We start from the raw sequence: 15,631 nt of genomic DNA, 5'->3' as shown, positions 1-15,631 counted from the left end.
GACAACCAGGAACATGAATTTGACTGGGAAAACACTACCATCATAGGACAAGCCAGACAGAGAACAGCCAGGGAATTCCTAGAGGCATGGCATTCATCCACAAACTCCATTAACAGACACATGGACCTGGACCCCATATACAAACCACTACAGCTGAAACTGACACCCGGAAGCGGCAAGAACAAACCACTATAAATACCGGAAGAAACATCAAAGCAGCACTTCACAGGAGGCTCCAATAGCACTGATGATGTTCCCTAGCCAGGGAATGAAACGTTTGCAGCAAAAACTTCCAGCTCGGCGAACAGAACCACAACAACGGACACCCGAGTTACAAATCTTCAACCAGACTTTAAAGTGAGGACTGCAGATGCTGGAGATCAGAGCTGAAAATGTGTTGCTGGAAAAGCACAGCAGGTCAGGCAGCATCCAAGGAGCAGGAGAGTCAACGTTGCGGGCATGAGCCGTTCTTCAGGATTCCTGAAGAAGGGCTCATGCCCAAAACGTAGACTCTCCTGCTCCTTGGATGCTGCCTGACCTGCTGCGCTTTTCCAGCAACACATTATAGAAAAGTCCCAGAGTATTATAAAACTTAAGAAGAAAAGAACTGGGAAGAAGAAAAAGATAATCACAAGCTAGTTGTTAGCTTAAATAGCTATCATTGGGAACATTTAGTCTATTATAAAGAATGTAAAAGCAGAGCTTTTAGAAATACATAACACGATCAAGCAGATTCAGCATGGTTTCCAGAAATGGGTGGGATGCAATCAAGTGGAATGCTTTGTCCTGGATGGTGTTGAGCTTAAGAGTGTTTTGAAGCTGCACTCATCAAACAGGTGAACAGTATTCTATTATATGCTCGAAACGTCAAATTCCCTATTCCTGAGATGCTGCCTGGCCTGCTGTGCTTTGACCAGCAACACATTTTCATCTATTATACTCCTGGCTTGCGCCTTCTGGTCAGTGGATAGAATTTGGGGAGGTAGAAGGTGATTGAATCTTGTCAGAATTCCCATCCACTGAACTTCTTTTGTGGTCACAACACTCATCTGGTTTGATCTAGTTCAGTTTATGGTCAATAGCATTCCCGAGGGTTTCAAAGTGGTCTCCATCCAAAGGAAAATTTCTCCTTTTGATTCCTATTTATTTCAATTTCTCAAGGGCTTCTTGATGAGATGCTTAGACAAATGCTGCCTTGATATAAAATCAGTGACTTATGCCTTCCCTCTGGAATTCAGTACTTTTGTCCATAAAGCCATACAAATATAGGAGCAGAAGTAGGTCTTCCAGCCCATCAAGTCTGCTCTACCAATGAGATCATGTCTGATATTATCATCCTTTACTCCACTTTCCTGTCGTCTCTAAACAGCATCCAATACCAATATATCTTTCTTGAATAAGTGGCCCAAAACTATTTACTGTATGCTAGGGGTCTAGTTTTAGCAAAACTTCCCTATTTTTACACTCCGTTCTCTTTGCGGGGGGGGGGGGAGAAGGCCATCATTCCATGTACTTCACTATTACCGGTTGAACTTGGATGTTATCTTTGTGACTCCCAAACTTCTCTATGCTGTCATTTTCTGTCTGTTTCCTCCATTTAAATAATATTCAGCTGGTCTATTCTTCCTAGTAGACAAGCAGGAGGCTGGAAGAACACAGCAAGCCAGGCAGCATCAGGAAATAGAGAAGTCAATGTTTCAGGTGTAACCTTTCTTCAGTCCTGAGGAAGAGTTACAGCCGAAACGTTGACTTCTCCACCTACTGATGCTACCTGGCTTGCTGCATTCTTCTAGCCTCCTGCTAGTCTACCTTGGATTCTAGCATCTATGGTTTTTTTTTCGCTCTATTCTTCCTGACAAAGTACATAACCTCACATATTCCTTCTGCAAAGCTTTCTACTCACTCACTAAACCTATCTATAATCCCTCTACAGATTCTTTGTATCACACTCATCACTAGCTTTCCCATCTATTTTACTCATCAGCAAATGTGGCTATTGTGCAATTACTTTCCTCATTCAAGTTGTGAATATATATTGAAAATAACTGGGACCCTGATGCCTGTGGCACTTCATTAGTTAATGTTTGGACCAAGACTGCAATGAGGTCAGGAGCTGAGTGGTTCTGGAAGAGCCCAAACTGAATCTTAGCTTGGCCCAGATGAAAATTGAATAAACTCAGAAAAGAGAGACGTGATTTCTTTGAAGCATTCTTAGGGTACTTTATATTTTAGATGCTTGAAAGATGTCTGACTGGGGAATCTGGAACTAGAGAGTCTCAGTTTCAGAAAAAAACAACTTGATCAATAAAGGCAGAGAGGAGAAGAAATTTCTCCTAACTTGGAAGTATAACAGACGTTTGAAACACTATTCTGGAAGCTATGGCTCATCAGTGGTATTTTGGTACTAAGGGAATAACTCATTTTTTAATAATTTGCTCATTGCATGTTGATATAATCGCTGACTGGACAAGCATTTATTGCCTGTCCTAGAGAAGGTGGTAGTGAGCTGCGTTCTCGAACTGCTGCATTCCTTTCTTTCTGTTAGAGATATATCCACAACACTGTTGGGAACTTAGTCCCAAGATTTTTACACAGTGGTTATGAAGTATTGGTGATACAGATTAAAATCAGGACAGTGTACAGCTTAGACAGAAACTTACAAGTTAATGATATTGCCAAAGGACTCAATGTAAGAAGTTTTGAAACATAAAATGGATTTCTGTGCTATTAAAAATTAATTGCAACTTTATTTACCAAAAATTACTGTGTGGTTAAGAAACGCAGTGATAAACCCATGAACTGAGTATGATGCAATAAATTTTGGCATAGAAAAGTTGCAGAGCATGAGACCAGACCAGCCTTCATTTTTGTTCGTTATACTTCATAAAAATTTTCATTTTGTGAGGTAGCCTGTAGGTCCCAATTAATAGGAACTGCTCATAAACTAGACACTGTGTCACTATTAGATCAAGACTAGGGTCAGAGTGAAGGTCTCTAGGACCTACTCCTTATTCTATCTTTTGCTTGTTCTTTTTTCTCCTGGTCCTTTACCCCATGAAGAATACAGTTGCTAAGTGATTCTAAAAGTAAGATCAGGAATTTGCTTGGAGTTAAATCACACTTAGACTACTTTATTCTCAGAAAAGAAAATCAAACATTTTGAAAGGCCAATCTGTATTCATTCTGCAAAGAATGTAATTTTTCAAAAAAATGGTTTTCATAGATTTACAACAATCCCACAGGCGTGTGTTTTGGGCAAGTTCTTGTACATAATTTAATGTTAGTATCTTTTTTCTTGCCCTTCCTCAGTTGTCACTGCTTTTGAATAATAGTTGGCCAATATGTTCACCATTTTTAATTTTCACCTTTCCCTCAAATCCACCTTCTGTAGCTTTCTGCAGTCTTTGTCCATTTAAAAATATTTATCTCCTCTATTCTTCCGACCAAAGTACATACTCTCTCATATTTTCCCACATTATATTTCATCTGCCAAGATATTGTCATCTTACTGGACCTTAGTCTGCGAAGGCACATAGTCTTTTTCACCACTTGCCCTCCCACCTATTTTTGTGTCCTCTGCAAAACTGGCCATTGTATGTTCATTTTCATCATCCAAGTAATCAACAGATATTGTAAATAACTTTGGCCCCAGCACTGATCCCTGTGGCACTCTCAAGAGTTACAGATTGCCATCCTGAAAATGCTTTTTTCCCTACTCTCTGTATTAATCAGCCAATCTTCTATCTATGCAAATATATTACTTCCAACGCTATGGGTTCTTATCATAAGCCTAATGTATAGCTAGAGAAGAATAAAATGGGAAGTCACATTTGTGGGACTTAAATATATTGAAATAGATATTAAGCAAAGTAGGTTTAATTTGAAATCAATTCTATTCAGGGAGTGTTACAACCATCCCAGTTAATTGTACTACATCACAGAAAGATGACATTTTACTGAAAGAGATAGAGTAACTGAAAAACTTGATTGTGCACAGCCAGTTCAATTGACCAATGACCAGGCTGGACGCTTGTTTTAGTGATGTTTAGTTCCTCACTAAAATATAGTTAAGTAGACGTTTTAAGGACAAGCAAACCATTTTAAAAATTAAATCCAGAGAAATGTATATTTAAGTTCCCATCCTTAGGTGACCAAAAGGAGCATGAAGCTCATCATTTTTAGCAGTGATTCAAATATTAATCTTCCTCATGAGTATTCTTGTACATTATAAGGATGAAAGTACAAAATGTCCTTTAGTTTGTGAGGCTGATTAAGTGTCGTTAAAATCACTCTCACTGCTAGAGCACAAGATCTCATGGAGCCACAAGATATGGGATTCTATTTGCCAAATATTTTTGAGACATTCTGGGAAAATGGGTCTTACTTACAATAGTTTACACATCAAACATAATGCAGATAACCTTTCTTCGTAGCAGAATATCCAGCTATAACAAATGAGAGTCAGAAAAGTGGCATGGTGACTCTGTGGTTAACACTGCTGTCTCATAAAGCCAGGGGCCTGAGTTCGATTCCAGCCTCAGGCAACTGTGTAGGTTATGTGCATTAGTCAGAGGCAAATGTAGAGTAATGGGGAATGGGTTAGGGTGGGATACTCTGAGGGTCAGTGTGGACTTGCTGGGCTGAAGGGCCTGTTTCCACACTGTAGGGACTCTATGATTCAAAACCTGGAATCCTCACAACTCTGGGACATCTCTGCAGGAGTTCTTCAAGGTAATGTCTGGACCGCAATCATCTTCAAATGTTTCAATGGCATCCCCTCCGTCATAATGTCAGAAGTGGAGATATTCACTGATGACCTACACAATATTCAGCACCACAGACAACTGCTCAGATACTGAAGCAACCCATACCAAAATACAGTAAGACCTCAACATTATTCAGGTTTGAACTGATACGTCAAGTAACATTCACCCTACACAAGTGCTAGGCAATGACCATCTCAAACGAGATAATTTATCCACATTTAATGGCATCACCTCACTGAATCCCTCATCATTAACATCCTGGGGGTAGCACTGACGAGAAACTAAACTGGACTAGTCATTAGTACACACTCGTGCTGTTCATATCTACAAGATACACTGCAGAAATTCAAAGGTTTCTTACACAATACCTTACAAATACAACCATTGCCACCGAGGGGAGTAGATACATGAAGACACCACCAATAAGTGCATCTCTAAGTAAATGCACCATCCAGGAAATATACCACTGCTCCTTCAGTACCTCCAGTCACAATTCAGGAACTTGCAGCTCAACAATACTGAGTGTCTACCAACAGTAAATAGACTGCAGTGGTCCAAGAAGGCAGCTCACCACCACTTTCTCAAGGGAAACTGGGGTCAGCAATAAGCGAGCCTTGCTCACATCCCAAGAATGAATGAATTAAATAAAATATAATTCAGAGGTAAAGATACCCCAAAGCTCATTTTCTTTCATTGCTTTTCTATTCCTGCAGCGCTGTCTACCAACCAGAGACTCTCAATGTGGGGAATAGCACAGCAAGTTGCAGAGCTCTGAAGACTGGTGTTCAAGTGTTATAGTGCTTGGGATCATAGTTCTGCTTTAAACATTTTTTTTACAGTTAATTTTGCACTAAATATAGAAAATTATGTATTTTATACTATGAAAGCAATTCGTGAATGATTTCAATGCCAGAGAATCTGAAATGGTGAAAAGAGCAATAACATGTAGAAGTTTCACTAAGTTTCCTTACTTGATGGATGTGTGCTTCTACCAACTGATCTCTATCCAATAGGTATTTTGTCATTGCTGTGAAAATCTGAGCTCATTTCAGCAGCAATATTATAAATTCTGTAGGACGTAACCATTTCAAAACCAACACTCCCTAGGACCTTACCATTAAGTGTATAAGTCCTGCTAAGATTTGCTTTCCCAAAATGTACCACCTCGCAATTAAACTCCACCTGCCACTTCTCGGCCCATTGGCCCATCTGATCAAGATCCAGTTGTAATCGGAGATAACCTTCTTTGCTGTCCACTACACCTCCAATTTTGGTGTCATCTGCAAACTTACTAACTATACTTCTTATGCTCACATCCAAATCATTTATATAAATGACAAAAAGTAGAGAACCCAGCACCGATCCTTGTGGCACTCCACTGGTCACAGGCCTCCAGTCTAAAAAACAACATTCCACCACCACCCTCGGTCTTCTACCTTTGAGCCAGTTCTGTATCCAAATAGCTAGTTCTCCCTGTATTCCAGACTCTAAAACCACCACCCACCCAAAGATCTTTTCAACCTACTTCTGGAAAAAACTTTTTTCATGTCATCAACTCAAACAAACATCAGGAAAATATATGTTTCCTGACCCACCAGAGACCCACACATCTTTGACCATTGCTACACAACCAAGACACCTAATGCTCCATCCCCTGCCCGCATTTTGGAAAAATCAAACCACAAGACTGAGCTCCTCGCCCGGCTTACAAGCAGAAACGGAAGCAAGAGAATCCAGAATAGAAAGTCATACAGTGTTAGTCTAAAGTAATGTATGACCTCCTACGTGACTGCATATTCAAGAACTCAGCAGCCAACCTAAATGAGTATGCCACTACTGACACAGGCTTCAAAAGCAAGTGCGCAGAGGATTCTGCTCCAAAGAAATTAATCAGAGTGCTTCCCAACCAGAACATCTACTCCCTACTGAATTCCAGGTCTGAAGCGTACAACTCAAGTGACCCTGACCTACACAGGAAATCTAGATACGACCTTTGCAAAGTTATCAGGAACACCAAGAGACAATACCACACGTAATCTGTAGCAAGGTTGTCATGCTACATAAAACATGCTACAAAGCAAAGTCAAGCAGAATCTCTGAAAACAATGCATCCCTCCCCATTGAGCTCAACATATTTGCTGATCATTTTAACAGAAGCTCAATGAAATAATGTTGCCTGCTCTGACAGCTTCAGGTGCACCTGTATCTGCAGTCACCACCACTGACATCAAATTGGCCTTCTTGAGACTGAACCCACAGAAAACAACTGGCCCGGATGGAATCCACAGCTGTGCACCCAAATCCCACGCCGGCCAGCTGGGGGGAATATTTGCAGACATCTTCAATTTCTCCTTAATCCAATGAGTTTCTCACCTGCTTCAAGACCATCATCATCCTGATGCCAAAGAAAAATCAGGCAGCATACTTTAAGGACTACAGCCTAGTGGCTCTGACATCCATCATTATGAAGTGTTTCAAGACATCAGTAATGGCATACATCAACTCCAGCCTCCCAGACTGCCTTGATCCACTACAATTCGCCTACCGTCACAACCCATACAGACTCATATTCAGGGCAGATGCAGATTATAAGTAGAAGGGATGGCACACCCATCTGTATCAATGGACTGATGTCCTCCCGTTTTCCCCCTCTCAGTCAAAGCAAAACGTTTCATCTTTATCCTAAGCCCGAAGGGAGAGAGAACAGTCACCCATGTGCACAGAAACAGGAGTTCAGTCTTCTCTGGAATAGCAGTTTCTCAATGAATTATATAGTCATTTTACAGGAAGGAGCATCCAGACAAGGCAACATACGTATTAATTGAGTGACCATTACAATCAAGGAGTATCAACAGCAGAGACCAAGTCCTTTACTGTTATACAATGAATGCTCTTAACCTTGTTAACTGGATGCATACAATGGATACTCTGCCCCTTGTTAGCTGACCTGGCATACTGAATGCTTCCAATATTGTTAAATGGCTCTACATAATGACTGCTTTTCCACCTTATTAACTCATTACCCTTGCCTCCAGCACCCTATTGTTAACTGTAAGTTCTTAATCTGATCTGAGTCATGCTCAGCTGAACTTGTTTCACAAAACTCAGAACTTCACTCTTTCCCTGCCCTGCTTATACCCCAGACACATTCTCACTGAGGTGGAGATGGTCAAGTGCTTCAGGTTCTTAAGAGTAAATATCACTAACAAGCTGTCCTGGTCCATATGACTTAATGCTCCGGTCAAGAAAAAGTGTACCAATGCCACCACTTCCTCAGAAGGTTAAGGAAATTTGGCATGTCCACAATAACCCTTACCAATCTTTATCAGTCCACCAAAGAAAGCATGCGATCCGGATATATCACAGTTTGGCATAGCAAATGCTTGCCCAAAATTGCATGAAATTATTGGGAGTTGCGTACGTAATCCAGTCCATCATACAAACTAACCTTCCATTCGTTGACTTACTTCATACTGCCTTGGAAAAGCAGCCAATATAATCAAATACCCCTCCCACCCTGGTTTATACCCTCATCCACCTTCCTGTTAGACAGAGGATATAGAAGGTTTAAAACACATCAACAGATTAAAGAACAGCTTCTTCCCCATTTATCAGATTTTTGACCAGATCTCCCATATTAAAGTTGATCGTTCTCTGCACCTTGTCTGTAGCTATAAAACTAAATTCTGCATTCAGTTCTAAATATCCTGATATACTTCTGATTTGCCTGGATAGCACACAAATCTTTTCACTGTATCGTGGTACATGTAACAACAATAAAATCAAATCATTAGACATCCAGAATATCTTATTTTAGTAATCCAAATAACAATGGCAATAGCACACATTTTACTTTCTATTCATTTTTGCAAAAGACTAAGTGAACTGGCCTATTATTCAAAGTCCAGTAAATATAATGGACACGCCATGTGTAGACTACACCAGTTTGAATAAATTCCCCAAAGACATCAGTGAACCAGGTACTTCAGGCAGATCCACGCTCACTTTTGCTCATGCTAGCCCACAAATCACCGAAGTTATTCGATTCAATTCTTCAAATTACTATGTTGAAATCAGAAACAGTTCTAATGCTAGATCATAACTACATGTTTGAGTATTTAGTCCATTCAGTACTTTAAGCAATTAAGATGCACAATGCATACTCTAAGGCATCTGCCCAATACAGGTAGTGACATTTCTACTTCAGATTATTCCACAATCCAAGCAGCATTCATCCAAATAGATACTGCGCTTCTTTCAAAGAACAGAGAACACAGAAAATTTACAGCCCAGGAACAGGCGCTTCGGCCCTCCAAGCCTGAGCTGATCCAAATCCACTGTCCAAACCTATTGCCCAATTCCTAAGCATCTGCATCCCTCTGCTCCCCACCTACTCATGTATCTGACCAGACACATCTTAAATGAATCTACCATGCCTGCATCTGCTGGCAATGTGTTCCAGGCACCTTCCACCCCATATAAAGTATATCCTCCTCAAACTTTCCACCTCTCACCTTGAACACATGACCTCTCGTTATTGAATCTTTCACCCTGGGAAAAAGCTTCTCTCTATCTACCCTGCCTATACCCTTCATGATTTTGTAGACCTCAATCAGGTCCCCCCCTCCAAATCTCCTTTTGTCGAATGAAAATAATCCTAACCTACTCAACCTGTCTTCATAGCTAACACCTTCCATACCAGGTAACAGCCTCGTAAACCTTCTTTGCACCCTCTCCAAAGCCTTTTGGTAATGTGGCAGCCAGAACTCTACACAATATTCTAAATGCGGCCAAACCAAAGTCTTGTACAATTTTCACGTGACCTGCCAGCTTTTATAGTCGACACCCCGTCTGATGAAGGCAAACATACCATATGCCTTCTTGACCACTCTATCCACCTGTGCAGCCACCTTAAGGATACAATGGACCCTTTCCATTCCCTTATTTAAGTCACTTTTGTTACTAGTTATGCTGTCACAATATACAACTGGAATTAAAGAAGCATTGGGTATTGTCTACATGGCAGTATCATTATCACAATGTTTTCTTTACACGCTGGTAACCAGTTTGTCACATCTGTGTCAGCTCTCTGCAACATCAACTCGACTGGTTCTTCTCTGCTGCCTTTTCCCTCTAAATGCATACCTTTTCTTTCTTCAGAGAATTTCCTTTGAAAGACAGAAGTAAATCAGCCTCCATCATACTGTCAAGCACAGTGCATTACAGGTCCTAATCACTGTCTGAATAAAATACTTATTCCTTGGATCACCACTCCATTTACCAGAGTCCTCTTGTTCCTTCTACCAATAGGAATAGTTTCTTAATATCTAACTACATTGTCTAGACTCCTTATGACATGGAACATCTCTATCAAATTTCAGCTTAAGCTTCTCTTCTCGAAGATTTGAAAAGCTGAGGCTGTTCTCCTATCGACATAACTGAACCTCTCCATCCCTGTGAATGTTTTCTGCACACTCCCTTCACATTATTTCTAATAAGTGACTGAGAACTGGAAGTAATACTCCAATTGAGACTGAACCAGTATTTTAAAAATGATCATAACTTCCTTATTTTTGAAATCTATACCACTACTTATGAAAGCTGAGGATCCCATATGTTTAATTAAATTACTATCTTAATTTGGTCTTCCACGTTCAATGATTTGTAGACATATATCCACAGGTCCCTCAGCTCCTGCATTCCAAGTATTACAGCACTCCGTTTTAGATCACTTCCTCTCATTCAAATGAAATAAATAATTTCACACGTGTCAAATTTCACCTGCCAGTTGTCCACCCTTCCCAACAAACTATGCTTTTGAAAATTAACATTAAAATTAGTGCATCTTCCAATGCAACAATACACCCTCTCATAACTAATAACTTGGAATCATTGGCTCAACAACCACTTTTCTAATAAGGAATATTTGTATTTACGTTAATAAAAAGTCAGCTAGCAAATCACTGAGTATATGAAAATGAATACAGCTGTGTACATTAAAGTGAAGTTATAAACCTAGGATTGAAAAATCCAAAGAAACAGACGTGGAAAAAGGAGCACTCTGTTTCATATGTAGCATAATTTAAGATGTACATCACCTAAATAAGTAGAACAGAGAACAAGTTTAAAATCTAAAACAAAAGCAAACGTTAATTCGACTTTGAAGAGAAAGTGAGGTCTGCAGATGCTGGAGATCAGAGCTGAAAATGTGTTGCTGGAAAAATGCAGCAGGTCAGGCAGCATCCAAGGAGCAGGAGAGTCGACGGAAGGGCTTATGCCCGAAACATCGATTCTCCTGTTCCTTGGATGCTGCCTGACCTGCTGCATTTTTCCAGCAACACATTTTCAGCTCAGGTTAATTCGACTTTCCCTAGGTCTCCATAAACAAAAAGGTTGAATTTTGAGACACTAAAGTATAAGCCGCCTCAGTGTCTCAAAATTCAACCCTTTTGTTTATAGAGACCTAGGAAAAATGTAATTAATGTTTGCTTTTGTTTTAGATTTTAAACTTGTTCGATTTTGTTGCAGCTTATGCTTTAGTCAGCTAGAAAGTTTAGTTCTTCCCTCCAGTAGTTTGTAAGTTCTCATTAGCATCAAAGAAATTAGGTTTCCTCCACTCCTGCCAAAGTTAACTGAGAGCAGGAATAGAGCAAGACAATGTGGATATCAAATAAAAGACATCCTCAGACACAGTGAAAGGATGAATGTGGCACAAAAAAAACTTTATCTATTTATGAAGTTGTTTTCTGGAAAACAGTAGAATAGCCAGACAACAAAAGCCGTGTTGTCAAATTGTTCCATCCATCCCAGCCAGATGTTATGGACTGAGTGCTCTCGCCGGCCTGTGCAGGCTCAGCCTCGGCAGCAGTGAATCCTGAGGGGTGGGAGATCTCCACGGTGCTTTTTCACGACCCCCACCCACCCAACCCTTCCTCAATGAAATGCCTCTGCTCACAGCGCACACTTACCACCCAAGTCAAGCCCCCGGACTCTCCGTCTCCCTTGGACATCTTTGCGAAGGTTCCCTTTCCCCCTACCCCGAGGGATTCACTGAGCTTGCTGCGGCTCGGGGATCTGGCGGTTGTGCTCTGAACAAGGGTATCGTCACTCTCCGGGAAGGGGGCTCGGCGACTCCTCCGAACCGTCGGTGCTTCCGAGGCCTTCGGCCGTTACATAGATCCCGTCCTGCCACCCGTTTCTCGACGGATCCGGGAGGGCCCCCTCGGTTTAAAAGGCCGAGTTAATTTAAAAATCCTGGAGGAAGAGAAAGGATGGCGGCGGCGGCGGCGACGGCTCCTCCCGCACAAGGAGAGGCCTCCCGTCTGTCTGCCTGCCTGCCTGCGCCGGCTCTCCTGGTCCTCGGTGGTTTGCACTACCACCTCGGGCCGGCCGGTGACTCGGAGCAGGACGGCGAGGAAGCGGCTCCGCTTTCTTCTCGCTCCGAGCTCTTCGTCGTCGTCTTCCAGGCCGAGGTCTTGCAAACACGTAAACAAAATGCCCGTATTGAGATCCTACTGCCGCTACCGCCTCCTCACACTGAAACGAAGCATCGTTAAGCGCGGCGTTTTGTTTCGAAAACCCACGAACCTCCGGAGCGAGACAGCCGTTGACTTTCAATATTGAGACGGTTAGGGCTCGCAGTTCCCCCCCCCGACCGCGCGCCCGCTCGCGCACCGGCCACAAACAATAGGAGAGCGAGGAAACTGCCTCCGACTGACAACCAGCCGCCCCTCCCCCGTCCTCCAATCACCTCCTCCCGTCTTCACAGCCCGACACGTCCACCAATCGGCGGGGCCGTTCCGGCCTGACGTCGCCCTCTTCGCTTTCAAAAATGATCCGGAGTTGAGAGTGACGGCATTCGTTGCTCGCTGCTGTGGAGGAAACCGAAGGTTAGGGGGTTTTTGGCCACCTTTCTTCCTATCCAGCTTCACAGGAACCCCGCTCAGAGCGTATTAGAATCTCAGGGAGGCTCGGGATGTTCAATTCGTGAGAAGTTAATCGGCCCGTTGTCGACTTTGTATGTGAGCAACTGGGTCACCTTTTCTCCCAGCTGATCATCCAGCTCCTTTTTGAATGCTACAATTGAATCTGTTTACACCACAGTCAGACAGTTCTTTGTGAACCCTAACCACTTGAAAATGTTACCTCCTGTCAGTTTTTTTTTACTTCTGCTAATTGTCTTTTATCCGAGTCCTTTGCCACCTGGAACAGTTTCTTGCTGCCTATTCTATTGAAATGATTTTGTACACCTCCTTTGAACGGTCTCTTAAAAAGTAACTACTCCACTCCATGTAACCAAAATCCCTCCACCACGAAGGCATTCTCATACAGAGTCATAGAATTATACAGCATGGAAACAGACCCTTCAATCCAACTCGTCCATACCAATCAGGTATCTAGTCCATATTGCCAGCATTTGACCCATGTCCCTCTATACCCTTCATATTCATGTACACATCCAGCTGCCTTTTAAAACGGTGTAATTGTACCAACCTCCACCACTTCCTCTGGTAGCTCATTCCAAACACAAAATACCCGCTGCATGAAAAAGTTACCTTTAAGCCCCTTTTAAATCTTTCCCCTCTCACCTTAAACCTACATCCACTAGTTTTGGACTCTTCTATTCTGGGAAAATAGGTTATAAACCATAATCTATGCACCTCATGATTTTATAAACCTCTTTAAAGTCACCCCTCTGCCTCTGATACTCTAGGGAAAACAGCTCCAGCCTATTCAGCCTCTCCTTACAGCTCTAAGCCTCGCAACACCCTTGTAATTCTTTTCTGAACCCTTTCAAGTTTCACAACCTCCTTCCAATAGGAGGGAGATTAGAATTGCACACAATATTCCAAAATCAGTATCCTATATAGCCACAACATGACATCCCAACTCCTATAGTCAACGCACATTCCAACAAAGGCAAGCATACCTAAACACCTTTTTCACTATTCTATCTGCTAGCAACTCCATTTTCAAGGAACTATGCACTTGCACTTCGAGATCTCGGTGTTCAGCAACACTTGCCAGGACCTTATCATTAAGTGTAAAAGTCCTGCCCTGATTTGCCCTACCAAAATACAGCACCTCACATTTGTCTAAAATTAAACTACATTTGCCATCCTTGGCCTATTGGGCCCATTTGATCAAGGTCCTGTTGTATTATGATATAACCTGTACACTACACCATCAATTTTGGTGTCATCTGCAAGCTAACTAACCTTACCTCCTCTATCCACATCCAAAGCATTTACATAAATTACAAAAAGCAGTGGTGGACCCAACATCAATCCTTGCAGCACACTGCTGGTCACAGGCCTCCAGTCAATCTTTTCTATATCCTCGTTAAAGATTTCACATTCTTCTTAGTGGTATGTCCAATTCTGGTCATTATTCATTGTGTAATAAAGATTCAATTTAACTTGTTTGCCTTAAAACTTGTCTTTTTAAAGACAAGTATCCTGTCCATTCCTAATCACTATCTATTGCACTCTGAACATTTGAATACATAACCCCAGTCTCTCTTGCAGCTCCTTTAGAATTTTACCCATTATGTTTTCTCCCCTTGATCTTTCAGCAAAATGTAGCACTTCACCTTTCATTAAATTTCAACTGCTACAACCAACCATGTTTTTCCAACATCCTTTTGACATTTTATCACAGTAATTTTCCCTCATGTTGATTTTGCTTTTATTTTATTATCACATGTACTGAGACACAGTGAAAAGTAGTATTCTGCATGCTATCCAGACAAATCATACCATAAGTGCATCAGGGTAATAGAAAAGAATGCAGAATATAGCGACTTCAAAATATGCCTTTCATACCCATATCAAGAATAGCACTGTTGTGAGTGTATCTATAGCTGAGGGACCCTACTAGATAAGGTTCTCCAGTCCTCAACAACCATATACCACAACTCTCGTTCATATAATTCCCTCAGACAGTCCCTCAGAGTCAAGGATAACTTGCTTCTGCTCCTAGTTGAGGGATTCAGAAATGGCTGGTAAGTCCAATATATGATCTGCAGACTCTTATGTACTTAGTAAGTAAGTGATAATTGAATGGTTAGGCTGTTGGGTTGCTTGGTGATTAATATACTGCTTTGAATATCTCTAGTTTATCTCTGCACATTTTAGACAAATATTTTTGATGTGGTCGGTGTCTTGCTGAATGAGTCTTCTTCACTTTTGTGATCAACCAAAGATCTGCTATAAATTCTTAAGTCTGTTTCACTACTTCAGGAATACTTTGAGAACATCCCTGCGGTGTTGTCTTCTTGAGAGTCTCCTGCTGTTATTAAGTAGAGTTCCAGGTAGAGCAGATGCTTTGATGAAAATTCTGTTGGCAGAATTAGTTTTGAATGATTTGCAGTTTGATGCTAGTTAAGTCATAGCGGTATACACCATGGAAACAGGCCCTGTAGCTCAATTTGTCCATAGCAACCAGGTTTTTTTGAACTGAACTAGTCCCATTTGCCTGTGTTTGGTCCATATCCCTCTAAACATTTTCTATTATGTAGCTGTTTTAATTAAATCCAGCTGCTTGGGAGCATGACCTTTATATCCTGAGGTGGAACCTGAACTCAGATTTTCTGGCTCAGAGGTAGGGATGTTACATGGTACTATGTCATGAGACCTTTTCCTAAGTCCCTTTATTTGAATTTATCATAAACACCAGCTAACTGAAATTTGAACTTGGATCTTCTAGTCCAAAGGGAAGATCATTACCATGGAGGCACAAGAACCCTCTAGTGGTGATGGTGAATGTGTTCTGATCTGGTCTTACAATTAAGCCAGGCAGCAAATGCATTATTTCAAGGAGAAAATGCATTCAAGACTAAACAGCAAAGACAGCCTTCCCAGCAC

At 41.5% G+C, this 15,631-nt stretch overlaps 1 protein-coding gene across 1 annotated transcript in view; it reads right to left on the bottom strand.

Annotated features, from left to right (window-relative positions):
- Nucleotides 1–11,926, bottom strand: part of LOC132815654 (DNA topoisomerase 2-beta-like) — a 179,750-nt gene extending 167,824 nt beyond the window's left edge. The window contains exon 1 of the mRNA XM_060824642.1: nt 11,735–11,926. Coding sequence (XP_060680625.1) covers nt 11,735–11,776 — 42 coding nt within the window. The 5' untranslated portion in view covers nt 11,777–11,926. The remainder of the gene's footprint in view (nt 1–11,734) is intronic.
- Nucleotides 11,927–15,631: the final 3,705 nt, after the last annotated feature.

This window comes from Hemiscyllium ocellatum, chromosome 5, assembly GCF_020745735.1.
Source record: "Hemiscyllium ocellatum isolate sHemOce1 chromosome 5, sHemOce1.pat.X.cur, whole genome shotgun sequence".
Lineage (NCBI taxonomy): Eukaryota > Metazoa > Chordata > Chondrichthyes > Orectolobiformes > Hemiscylliidae > Hemiscyllium > Hemiscyllium ocellatum.
Note: the sequence above shows the minus strand (reverse complement) of the source record. Positions and strands in the feature narration are given on the sequence as shown.